The following is an 11,202-nucleotide window of genomic DNA, read 5'->3' as shown; positions in this document are numbered from 1 at the left end:
GGCCGCTCAAACCTCCCGCCTCGGCGCAGCCAATCGCGGACGAGCCAGTCGCGCGTGCGCACTACTTTCCTGTCGCGGCGCTTCATCCAGCTCGACTCTGATTGGACGATCTCTCCGCAACACTGCGCAAGTGACTTTGTGTTTCTCCTTCAGCGCTTCCAGGTACGCTTCAGGTTTATGGTTCAGTTCGAAACATAGTTATTTGGTCCCTACAGTCAGGCAGAATATAGATACTGAGGCTACAGACCACATCCTAGGACAGAGTTCTTAAATCTGAGAACATCTAAATGGATATGTTCTTGTAGTTTAATGGTCTGCATAGCAATTTTTGCTTTGAAGAACAGTATACAAACATAATGGATTTTTATCTTGTAGCTCCTAAATTAAGCTGCATTTTAGGAGGTGATTTTAGCAACTCTGTTGATATGTTTCTTTAAGGTACTCAGCCCAAATAAGCAAACTGAAGTTTTAAAAGTGGCCCAACACCTTTTAAAATGGTGTTAAAATGGTGACTAGTTAGAAACACATAGGTCTTGGGCCCTTTAATTAGAAAAGTATCTTCAAATCAGGTTACCCACCTTATGTAGAAAAATAATCCAGTTTGAGCAAACTGGATTAAAAACGTGTGATTTAAAATAATTTTCATCATTTAGCCTGTTTTAAATGCCATTAACTTTAATTTAAATGCCATTAACTTCTAATACATGAAGAATTAGAGTATTAAATTTTACCAAATTGTAGTCGAGGAGCTATCATTTTTTACGTACTAAATTGTTATAATTTTTCAGACTTTATTTTAGTAAAATAAACGATGTTATTACATAAATAACAGCATAAGTTTCTGTGTTGATGTTTTTAAAGTTTGGGCTAATTTTCTACAATAAGGATGGGACAAAGAGCAAAGTTATGACTAATGAGGATAATCCAAAAGAAATACAGTCCTAGTCAGAACATAGCAAATAAAATACTTTTATCTGAAACAGTAAATTTCAGGTTATTTATGTTTTATAGGGACTGTCTTTGAGGGGCAAAAATCAACCTGACTTTTTATTCTTTCTAATAAAAATCATCATGAAATATTTATTTTACTTCACTTACTTGATTATTTTATATTAGATAAAGATGGACTAGAAAGATACCTGTCATTTTAGTCAGAAATAATACAGGTATTTCTCAATAATAACAAATTTATTACATAAATAAATGATTTATAATTGCATTTCAGTCACAAAGTCTACCAGTATAGCTGACTATGTGCCAGTCACTGTAGGTGCTGGGGGATACAGCAGTGGGTTAAACAGACAAAAATTCCTATCTTTATAGAACTTGCCTTCCAGTGGGGAGACAATAATAAAGAAAATAGGTAAATAAGTAAGTATATAGTGTTAGATAATGAAAAGTGGTTAAAAAAAAAAAGAGTAAAGCAGAGCTGGAGGATATTTCAGTTGTAGAAAGGGTAGCCAGGGACGGCCTCCTTAAACAAAGGTCCCAGGGCAATCATGTACTTAGGGCCAGTCGAAACAGTGAGGAGATGGTGACTGAAGCAGAGCTCAGAGATTAGTAGACGGTGTCAAAGAGATAACAAGGAGAGGAGGGTGGGAATCATATAGAAACTGTGGACCATTGTAAGAACTCTGGCTTTTATTCTGAAATGGGAGGGTTTTGAACTAAATTTGGAGGCTATCACCATAGTTGAGACAAGAAACAATGATGGCTTGGCCCAGGGTGGCTGCAGCCAGAGGTGGTAAAGGTTGGAGTCAAGATATGTTTTAAAGATAGAAGCCAGATCAGAGGTGAGAGAAAAAGAGTGGGTAACAATGACTAAAGTTTTTGGCCTGAGAAACTGGAAGCATGGAGTTGCCATTTATCAAGAAGAAGAAAAGAGCAGAGTAGTTACCATGGGGGGAACATCAAGAGCTTAATTTGGGTATGTTAGATTTGAGGTGGTTACTAGATATTGGTGGAGATGTCAAGTGCAAATCTGGAGCATCACAGGAGAGGCCTACGTTGGCAATTTAGAAGATCAGCAAGTAGAGATGCTATTTAAAGCCATGACCCTGAACGAGGACAATAGAGTGAATATAGTTTTTAAAAAATCTTCAGGCAAATGTGTGAAAATAGGTATCTTTGGGAAAAAATACTCTGGTAAACTTTAGTTCATTTCCTTTCCTTCTTTAATCATTAATAAATACTAAACTGTTATCAGCATTAAATAGTTTTTTAAGGACATTATACAATGTCTTCAGGATTAGTTAACATTAGAACTACTTGAAGTAAAAGTTTCTGTAACTTTTAATTTTGAATTAACATTTATTAGTTATTGGGTTTTGAGAATGTTGGTTAATTCATTAACCAACACCAACATCAGAGCTGAACATTTCTCCTTGGGGGAATGGAGAGGAGAAAAAGAATTTGAAGACCTCGTTTTCATGAGATTACCCTTCTTTTTTCAGTTGTGTTTATTCCGTTTGTCTCTGAGCCACTACATTTCATCAATTTTGGACTGCTACTTTTTACTTTAACTCTACAATAAAGTTATAACATTTCTCTTCTAATTCATGCTCTACACCACAACCATCCTGAATCCTATTCTATACTTCAGAATATATGAGAAAACAGAGGCCCAGTGATGATTTAATTTGTTCATATCACACATCAAGTTGATGACTAGGAAAGAATCAGGTCTAGTTCCTAGCTTTTTTCATTTCTAATTTTTCTGCCTTTCCATCAAAATGAGTTTTGGAGGTAAAGTTATTGAACAGCTTTTTGAAGTTTCACGTGCTTATGAAGCAGATTTGGATGTTTGCTTTCCATGACTTTTTGGCTTACAGGTGAATTCTTTCTGATTCCTTATTTAACTTAAAGGAAATAATGATTCTAGAGGACCCTAAATCATTCTAGCAGAGCCAGGGGAAATGTTCAGTCAGAGTAAGTAGCAATTGTACTGTCCTAGAGTTACCAGAACGTTGAAAAGCTTCATTCCTAAAATGAACAACTAAAGCAGCTGCAGATTTAAGGGGGTCCAATAGGCCCGCGTTAGTTCAAAGCTTTACCAAAATACTCCCAAAGCCTCTCTGTAGCAAACAAAGAGACCTTCACTGAGGAATAATATATAGTTTGTTAACACAAATCATTTGTTAAGATTTATTAACTTGAAAAAAACCTTAAGAACTTTCATTTGGCTATTTGAGTTTTGCCCTTTGCTTTGAAATGACAGCCTTGCAATTCTGTATTATGTTTTTCCAAATTAATACCTCAAAACATTATTCCACTTAAAACCTAAGAATACATAATATGATAAATATACTGACCAGAATAAGGTCATTAAAAAATTACACTTCAAGGGTACTCGGGCAGAATGAAACAATGCACCATTCTTAAGAACATCTTAGATATAAAAGAAGCAGATATAAGAACTTAGAACACAATAAGAAATAGAATTTCCAAAGAAGCCTGTAGTCAAAAGGGTGGAGGCACGAAAAAACACTAGATTGTGCAGATACAGTCTAAGACCACAAACCCAGAGGCAAACTTTTTATGTAAACTGTTGGCAAGAGAATGGCTTTCAGCAGTCTCTCCCCTGGTCCCCACAAGTGGAGCCTACACGTTCTCACTTCTCAGTCACGCTACAGGCAGCATAGGGATTCTGCTTACCTTCCCCCAAACTCGCACTCCCATTAAATTGCCATCACAAAGTTATAAAATCTTTCAAATTGCCGTATCTAGGCTCTTTCCATCTTCACTTCTTGTGCGTGGGGCTCTACCTACCACCCCTAAACCTCGGGTCTCCGGAGCTGCTTTTCAGTTCTGACATGCTGACTTTTTCCTCATCCTGCTCACACACTTCTCCCTCTCTGCCCACTACAAAGTACTTTCAGATCAGTAACTGCTTTGTATAATTTCATGCCATCGTGACCCAGTCTAATTCTAGAGGTATTACAGTGGCTGAGAAATATCTTTTCTATTTGATCCCTCCATTTCCATTACCACTGTCTTAGCTGAGGACGTTACTTTTTCATCGATGTCACTGGATCCAAACCTGGCTGATTATGAGCATCTCCTGAGAAGCTTTTAAAGAATAGATTTGTAGGCCCCTGGAACTTGCATTTTTAATGACTTCCCCAGATGATTCCTAAATTTGAAAACCATTGATACACAAACTTTAGGATACATCAGACTTTAGCAGAATCACTTGCAGGGCTTGTGAAAGCACACATCACTAGGCCCTGCCTCCACTTTCTTCGGTCTGGGGTGATGCTTTAGAACACACAGTCCTAATGTATTCCCAGGTGATGCTGAGCTGATTTGAGAACCGCTCTTTGAGGATCACTGATCTGCACCTTTGCCGTAATTGCTTAATTGCCCTTCCTGCCTCAGACTCTTCCCTCTCTAATCCATCTTCCCTGCTGCACCAGAGGAATAGTCTTTCTAAAGCGTAGGTCTGATTAGGAGTTAATTTATTGAAAACACCTTTCATAGTGACTGGCTCAGAGTAGATGTTCATAAAAATGTACCAAATTTTAAAATGCCATTCACATTAACAACAATAACAAAATTTTAGTTACTCTCTATGGCTTTAGCATAGCAAATAAGACCTTTCATAATTTAGGCCCAACCTCCAAGCACATCTTCCCTCCCTTTCCTCTGCTCATCCCCTGCATTCTACCCTGGCCAAAGTAGACTCCTCACTGTTCCCTGCATTTTCATACCAGCTACACCCTTTTATATTTTAAAATATAAATATTATATTTTACAAATATTACCACATGTCCCAAAGTATCCTGAGAATTCTTAGACAGGTGGACTATCTTCATTTACAATCCATGTTCACAAGACCATTGTACAATAGCATCCCCAAACTAAAAATCTCCTTAAAAAACACATCACAGTTGTCTGGTAGAGCTACAAATTGTTATAATTCTACCTCCATAACTTACACGTTATTTCTCAAGCAGGCACTAGTTTCAATGACTTCAGAAATAATTTAGCAAGTAAGTCATATCTTGTATACTTTTTTCCAGACAGTAGAGGCTTGAACATTTAAAACAATATTGCTGTACACATTTTTTTAAAAAATCAAATACATTAATCTCCAAAACCTAGCAATGTAGGGAGAGGAGGCAGATTTAAGAGCAGATATTAAAGCTGATTAAAGTTGCATAGCTAAGTGATAAAAGCTAGTTTCAAACCCGAGCTTTTTGGTTCCAAAGAACTTCTCTACAGCATCAGGTCCTATCACAGATTTACTTGGTAAATTTTACTATTTCAAACGAAAATTAAGTTTTTACAGTAATCCAGTTCCAGTTTCTAAAATAGACCCTATCTTCAGGCTGGAACCCTCTGGCTACATTGTCCCCTGCACATTTGTTTGGCTCATACAATATTTTAAATTTTTAAATTTCAATTGCCATACTTGAAAACTGACTACCCATCAATAATCCAGATTTTTTACTTCTCTTTAAGAGTCAGAAGCATATCCATTAGGATTGCTATTATTAACACAAACAAACAGAAAATAACAAGTGTTGGTGGGGATGTGGAGAAATTAGAATCCTTGTTGGAAGAAATGCAAAATGGTGCAGGAACTATGGAAAACAGTATGGCAACTCCTAGAAAACTTAAAGTTGAGAACTACCATGTGATCCAGTAATCCTTCTATCTATATACTCAACATAATTCTAAGTAGGGGCTGGAGCAGATATTTGTATACCTGTGTTTATAGCAGCATTATCCCTAATAGCCAAAAAGTGGAAGCAACTAATGTCTACCAACAGATCAATGAATAAAATGTAGTATATACATACAATGGAATATTATTCAGCCTTGAAGGAAATTTAGACATATGTTTCAGGATGGATGAATCTTAAGGACATCATGCTAAATTAAATAAGGCAATGACAAAAAGACAAATACCACTTATATGAGTTAACGTAGTCAAATTCAGAGACAGAAAGTAGAATGGTGGGTACTATGGACTGGAGGAAGAGGGGATTGGCAAGTAGTTGTTAAAGGGGTATAGGGTTTCAGATGTGCAAGATCAAAAAGTTCTGAAGGCTAGTTGCACAATAATGTGAATACTTAACACTGCTGAACTGTACACGAAATAATGGCTAAGATGGTAAATTTGCAGGTTTTTTTAACCACAATTTTTTTTTTAATTTTAAAACTTAAAACATTTTTACAAAATTCTCATAGAAGATGTGTTAGCCTTGGATCCATCAGTTTTCCAAGGTGTCAATCAGCTGAAGCTGAAGTGTACTTTAACACCGCAAGCACCCTCCAGAGCCACCAGCTCCAACTGTCCCAGCTTCCACCCTCCACACTGAGGCCAAAGTGTCAACCGACAACTTCTCCAGTTTTCACTGTCTGTTCTTCACCTGGTCCTCTCTTCTCATTTCTGTTACTCTCAAGGCCACTGCTAGTACTAGAGTTTGCATCCTTTTCTCCAGCTCATGAATTCATAGGACATTTGTAAGATCTTGCTCATTATTTCCCAATCTGTCCTTTGAATTTAAAAATAAAAAAATCACATATATAATTTTTCCATCTTAACTAGTCTTCATACAAAACAATTCCAAAGATATTATTTATAGTCTAATATACAATTGTAATGTCAAGTTTTTCCTTTGACTATTTTAAAAACTCTGTGGATCAGTTTGAAAAGTACTAATTGGGTTATTCAAGAACTCCCAAGTTGTTCCATGGTTATACACTCACCCATTATTTTAAAAAACAAAACCTGTTTACATGATTGTTTTCTCTATTAGACTGTGAGCTTCTCAAGATACTTAGAAGACATACTCTCGTTCTTCTTTCTTAATCTCTGCATTTCTGCAATTTTTTTACACTTAAGCAGTTAAACTAAACTGGACCTGGTATTGCTTCACACACCTTGATTACCAGCAACAGTGTTTTTAAATGAAAAAGCATAGCAGTATTTCAGAGCATTTACTTTTTCTTGTTCTTATAAAAGCAATCATTCTATCAGCTCCTAGTGTTATAAATAGAATGTTTAGTTCTCAAAGGTATTTTACATTCTTTCATTAATTTCTAAATACCACTCAAAACATTTCCTGAAATCTCTTATGTAAAACCAAGTTTTGCAAATAACACATATTCCTATTCTACCAAAGTACTCATAAAACTTATATTCATTTTTGAAGGTACATGGTCTTACATATAGATCTAAATGTATATGACAGCAACCATCCCCCAATACCGATCTGGCTCACTTCTGAAATGACTAAAACAAGAGTGCTCGGTATTGGGAACTCCACTTCCATAGCATAAATTAATTCTGATCTCTAATACCATTCAGCCCAGAGAGTAGCTTCTTTGTGCTCCAAGATGGAAAAGAGAGGTGAAGAATTAGAAGACTGCCAACCAGGTTCTACATACTGTTTCTATCACTTTTGAGTAAAGCTCCTCAGCCTCCTCCGTCTGTAAAGTTAGGATAATAACTCCTTTGCTGGACTGAAAAATGCATCTTTAGAAAGACGAGCTTATTAGGTTTCAGGACTGAAAGGGGTTTAGGTTATCTTGGGTTTTTGAAGCAGAGGCCATTAGCTAAGATTTCCATTACCTTTCACTTAAACATCAGAGTCTTTAGAACAAAGCTTTTCTTCAAGGTGTTTTCCTAGCAAACTTTCTATTCACTCACAAATAGTTCGACAAGACAGCGTGATGAAGGGATGGAATGAGACTCATACACTCCTTTGTTGTTTAAGAGAACTCTGTATTTTATGCCAGATTATATAGGCTGTGTGTTAAGATAGCTCCTGGGAAAAATGACTGTTTTATCAAAGTATAAACTTTATTTCTGTATATAAAGTACAGTTTTATTAGATGTTTCTGAGTCCCAAAATAACAGTACTAGGATATGCCTCATTTTTAGGTTTTAAATAATTGCATAATAAAATACTGTAAGTAGGTATAAAGCTAAAACACAAAGTATGTATGTATTTCTTTCTAGTGTAAAGGAGAAGAGTGTCATGTTCCTTTTGGTACAGACAAAAGGTTCCCAAATCTGTGCGCCAGGCCACCAGATTAACACGAGTGCCGCAGGACGCTGTGAATTTCTGAGGCGCACACATCCATGGGGCACAACACAAAATGCTGGTTTGAGGTAGTTCACATTGTCAATAGCAGATAGCACTATGTTTCTTTCCATGACAGTGTATCTTTGCAAAACTGGATTTTCAGCAGGTGTGGTAAAAAGTACTGTGCAAAAAGCATGGTGGAGCAGGAACACTGGCAGTGTTCAAGCTGACTCCAAGGTCTGAGAAGTTGCGCCGCATCCACTGTCACTAGTGGTTTGGACGTAAATTCTTAAGCTGTTTGGACCTAACTATTTAATAAATGGAATTATTAGGCATTTCTTTTGGCCTAGGTGTGCTGTGAAAACACTACTGAAACAGTGAAGGGCACCACGAGCTGAGAAAGTACGGGGAACATCTGTGGTACAGGCAAGAAATAACATCAGAACAAGACATTTCATAGTTCATTTTCTACCTAAGAAATTTTCTAAATAGTCATATAAGAAAGGGAAAAAATATATACAAACATACATACAAAGTTTGGATTTTTATTGAAATCTTGTGTTAGGTATCAAACAAAATCTGCTTTCTTCAGATAAAAATATTCTCTCAGATGTATCCAGATAACTGCTAAGTCTAAATTGGTCCTCCAGTCTTATTTTTATTGTCCTCATGAAATGTCCATATACACTGAGGATGTTCCCGAAAGAATTTTTATCGTGTAAAGGACCGTACATGACGACCTCTACCACTGCCTCCACTAACGAACTTTCCTCGTGAGCCTCCACTGCCACTATTCGCACTTGCCCAGGAAGGTCCAAGGCCCCCACGACCCCTGGAAGCACGGTCACGAGGACTTGGGCGGTAGCCTGTAAAAGAAAGAATACAGTTTTCAGTTGTAACAAACTGTCCTTTCCCATTATGTAAACACTAATCTATAACACTGAGCTCAAAGACAGGGACTACTCTTCGCTCCTTTAAAATCCACGGGCCAGTTCCATGAATGTGTTGAAGACCACTGAGTTGTCCACTTTAAAAAGGTAAATGGTCTAAATGTAAGAATTACATTTCAAATAAAGCCAAAAAAAAAAAAAAAAAAGGGAATTTGAAACCAAAAGCCTACATCTGACCAGAAAAATTCTGGACTTGATATAGGAATGTTGCAGAGAGGAAAAGAAGGGTTATATGCTTACAAACGCAAGACAACACTGAAACGAAAACAGAATACAGTTGACCTTTGAACAACTCGGGGGTTAATCCAAGTATAATTTACAGCTGGTTCCTCCACATCCTCGATTTCAGCTAACCACAGATCATGTAGTGCTGCAGTATTTATTGTTAGAAAATATCTGCGTGTAAGTGGATAATGCTTGCAGTTCAAACCCACGTCGCTCAAGAGTCAACTTGTATTCTGTGCTGAGGTATCTCTGTTTACTTTAGTCAGATAGGTGCCTGAAGGACTGGCTTTCTTTAGTTACTATCAAGACAGAGCACAACGTGAAACCACTCAGCCTATATACACAGTTCAAAATCTAAAATTTTGATTATTTATACAGAAGATGTACATTGGGCACCCACTCACAGATATAAAATTAAACTGACTTTAGAATTATATGTCTACATTCCAAAATATTCTCTCCCAGAATGAGAATATATGACATTCAACAATTTGAAAAGGAAGATTTGCCTCCCTCCCCCTCAGCAATGTCAAGTAGGAAGAACGTGTACCTGTAGAACTAAGCGGTCGTAACGGTGGAAGAGGGCCCCTGTTAAAATTGCTCTGGCCTCCGCGGCTCTCATTGTAAGTTCCTCGAGGAGTATTCTGAGCGCTCCAGCTGGAGCCTCTTGTTCCCTCCCGACGACTGTAATTTCCTAAACGCAGGCAACACGATCAAAATCTACTTTTTTCACAATTTCAATCGAATGAAGATATGACAGGTTTTTCTTAATCTTCAAAAGTAACAGAAGAGAAACTATAAAATTGTATAACAGAATATAAGCAGTATGGCAGCATCATACGAAGTTAGAAGTGGAGGCTCTGAAGCCAGACTGTCAGGGTTCAAATACTGGTTCTGCCATATTTCTATGTCCTGGCCAAATGACTGACAAGTTTTCTCTTCTGGTAAGCGGGCACACTAAAAGAACCTACCTCGTGGGACTGATGAGAGTATTACATGTGAAGTGCTCAAAATAGTTCCTAACTCAGCTATGTAAGTGTTTACTACTAAAGTAAACACCTGTTCTCTTTCACTCTCACTCTCTTAACTCAGGAGCATGGAAACATGCCATCAATCCACTAGTAAAGTATAATTTCTGTAAATTTTTATTTTAGAAACTGAATTTCTAAAATCCTGAAAATATTTAAAACAAGTTATATATAACATTAGGAAGCAAGGAGATAAGAGAATCAAAGATGAACTACATAGAACAATCCTAAGGAAACTGTTTATAAGAACCACTGTGAAAATAACGTATGGCTATTATTCAGAAAGGATAAACACAATTCTCAACGTAAAAAGGGACGTAATTAGCCAATACTTCTTTTAAACTCATCATTAAATATGCAATTAAACAAGTTAATGTAAAAAAAATTTTTTTCTATCCAACGAAGCACTCTGCAAATAGGACCACTGGTCTAGAGGCAGCTTAATTATAGTATCAGAAAAATACTTCATCTGAATCACTTGTATTTGATATTCTGATATTCCAGTATTAGAATAACCCATTAGAAAATATATGTAAGTAGTTACCTTTTGAAGCAGGAGGTGTGAAAAACCTATTCTGACTGTGAAAAGCACCCCGTCCTCCCCGATTGCCTGAAAATCCACCACGAGAAGAAATCTTCTGTGATACTTTGAGTGGCCGTTTTGGTGGAGGTATTCCATCTTGAGGGACCACTTCTTTACTTTCAGCTGCAACAAAGTCATCCACATGCATAGATGGTGGTCTGCTAGTGTTCTGTTTTCTCTGACGAAAAATATCATGGGGTCGTATACCTTGTCCAAATCCTCCCCTGCCCCTTCCTCTTGGTGGGGGCACAACATGAGCTCGTTTGGCAGGTTCAATGTATTCAGATTTTCCACTATTAAAACAGAAACACTCCATGAAAATGTTTTCTTTTACACATTTCCAGTGAAAATATAAGTTAATCTTTGTAATATTGAAA

The 11,202-nt window shown here is 37.0% G+C and overlaps 1 protein-coding gene across 3 annotated transcripts in view; it reads right to left on the bottom strand.

Annotated features, from left to right (window-relative positions):
* Nucleotides 1–8,564: 8,564 nt before the first annotated feature.
* Nucleotides 8,565–11,202, bottom strand: part of VIRMA (vir like m6A methyltransferase associated) — a 55,152-nt gene continuing 52,514 nt past the window's right edge. For all 3 annotated transcript variants that reach the window (XM_010976010.3, XM_010976012.3, XM_064476959.1), the window contains 3 exons: nt 10,787–11,118; nt 9,765–9,908; nt 8,565–8,905 (listed from right to left, as the gene is read on the bottom strand). In XM_010976010.3, the coding sequence (XP_010974312.1) occupies nt 8,751–8,905; nt 9,765–9,908; nt 10,787–11,118 (631 nt within the window). In that variant the 3' untranslated portion in view covers nt 8,565–8,750. The remainder of the gene's footprint in view (nt 8,906–9,764; nt 9,909–10,786; nt 11,119–11,202) is intronic.

This window comes from Camelus dromedarius, chromosome 20 (assembly GCF_036321535.1).
Source record: "Camelus dromedarius isolate mCamDro1 chromosome 20, mCamDro1.pat, whole genome shotgun sequence".
Classification (NCBI taxonomy): Eukaryota; Metazoa; Chordata; class Mammalia; order Artiodactyla; family Camelidae; genus Camelus; species Camelus dromedarius.
The sequence above is the reverse complement of the archived record's forward strand: the minus strand, read 5'-3'. Positions and strand labels throughout refer to the sequence as shown.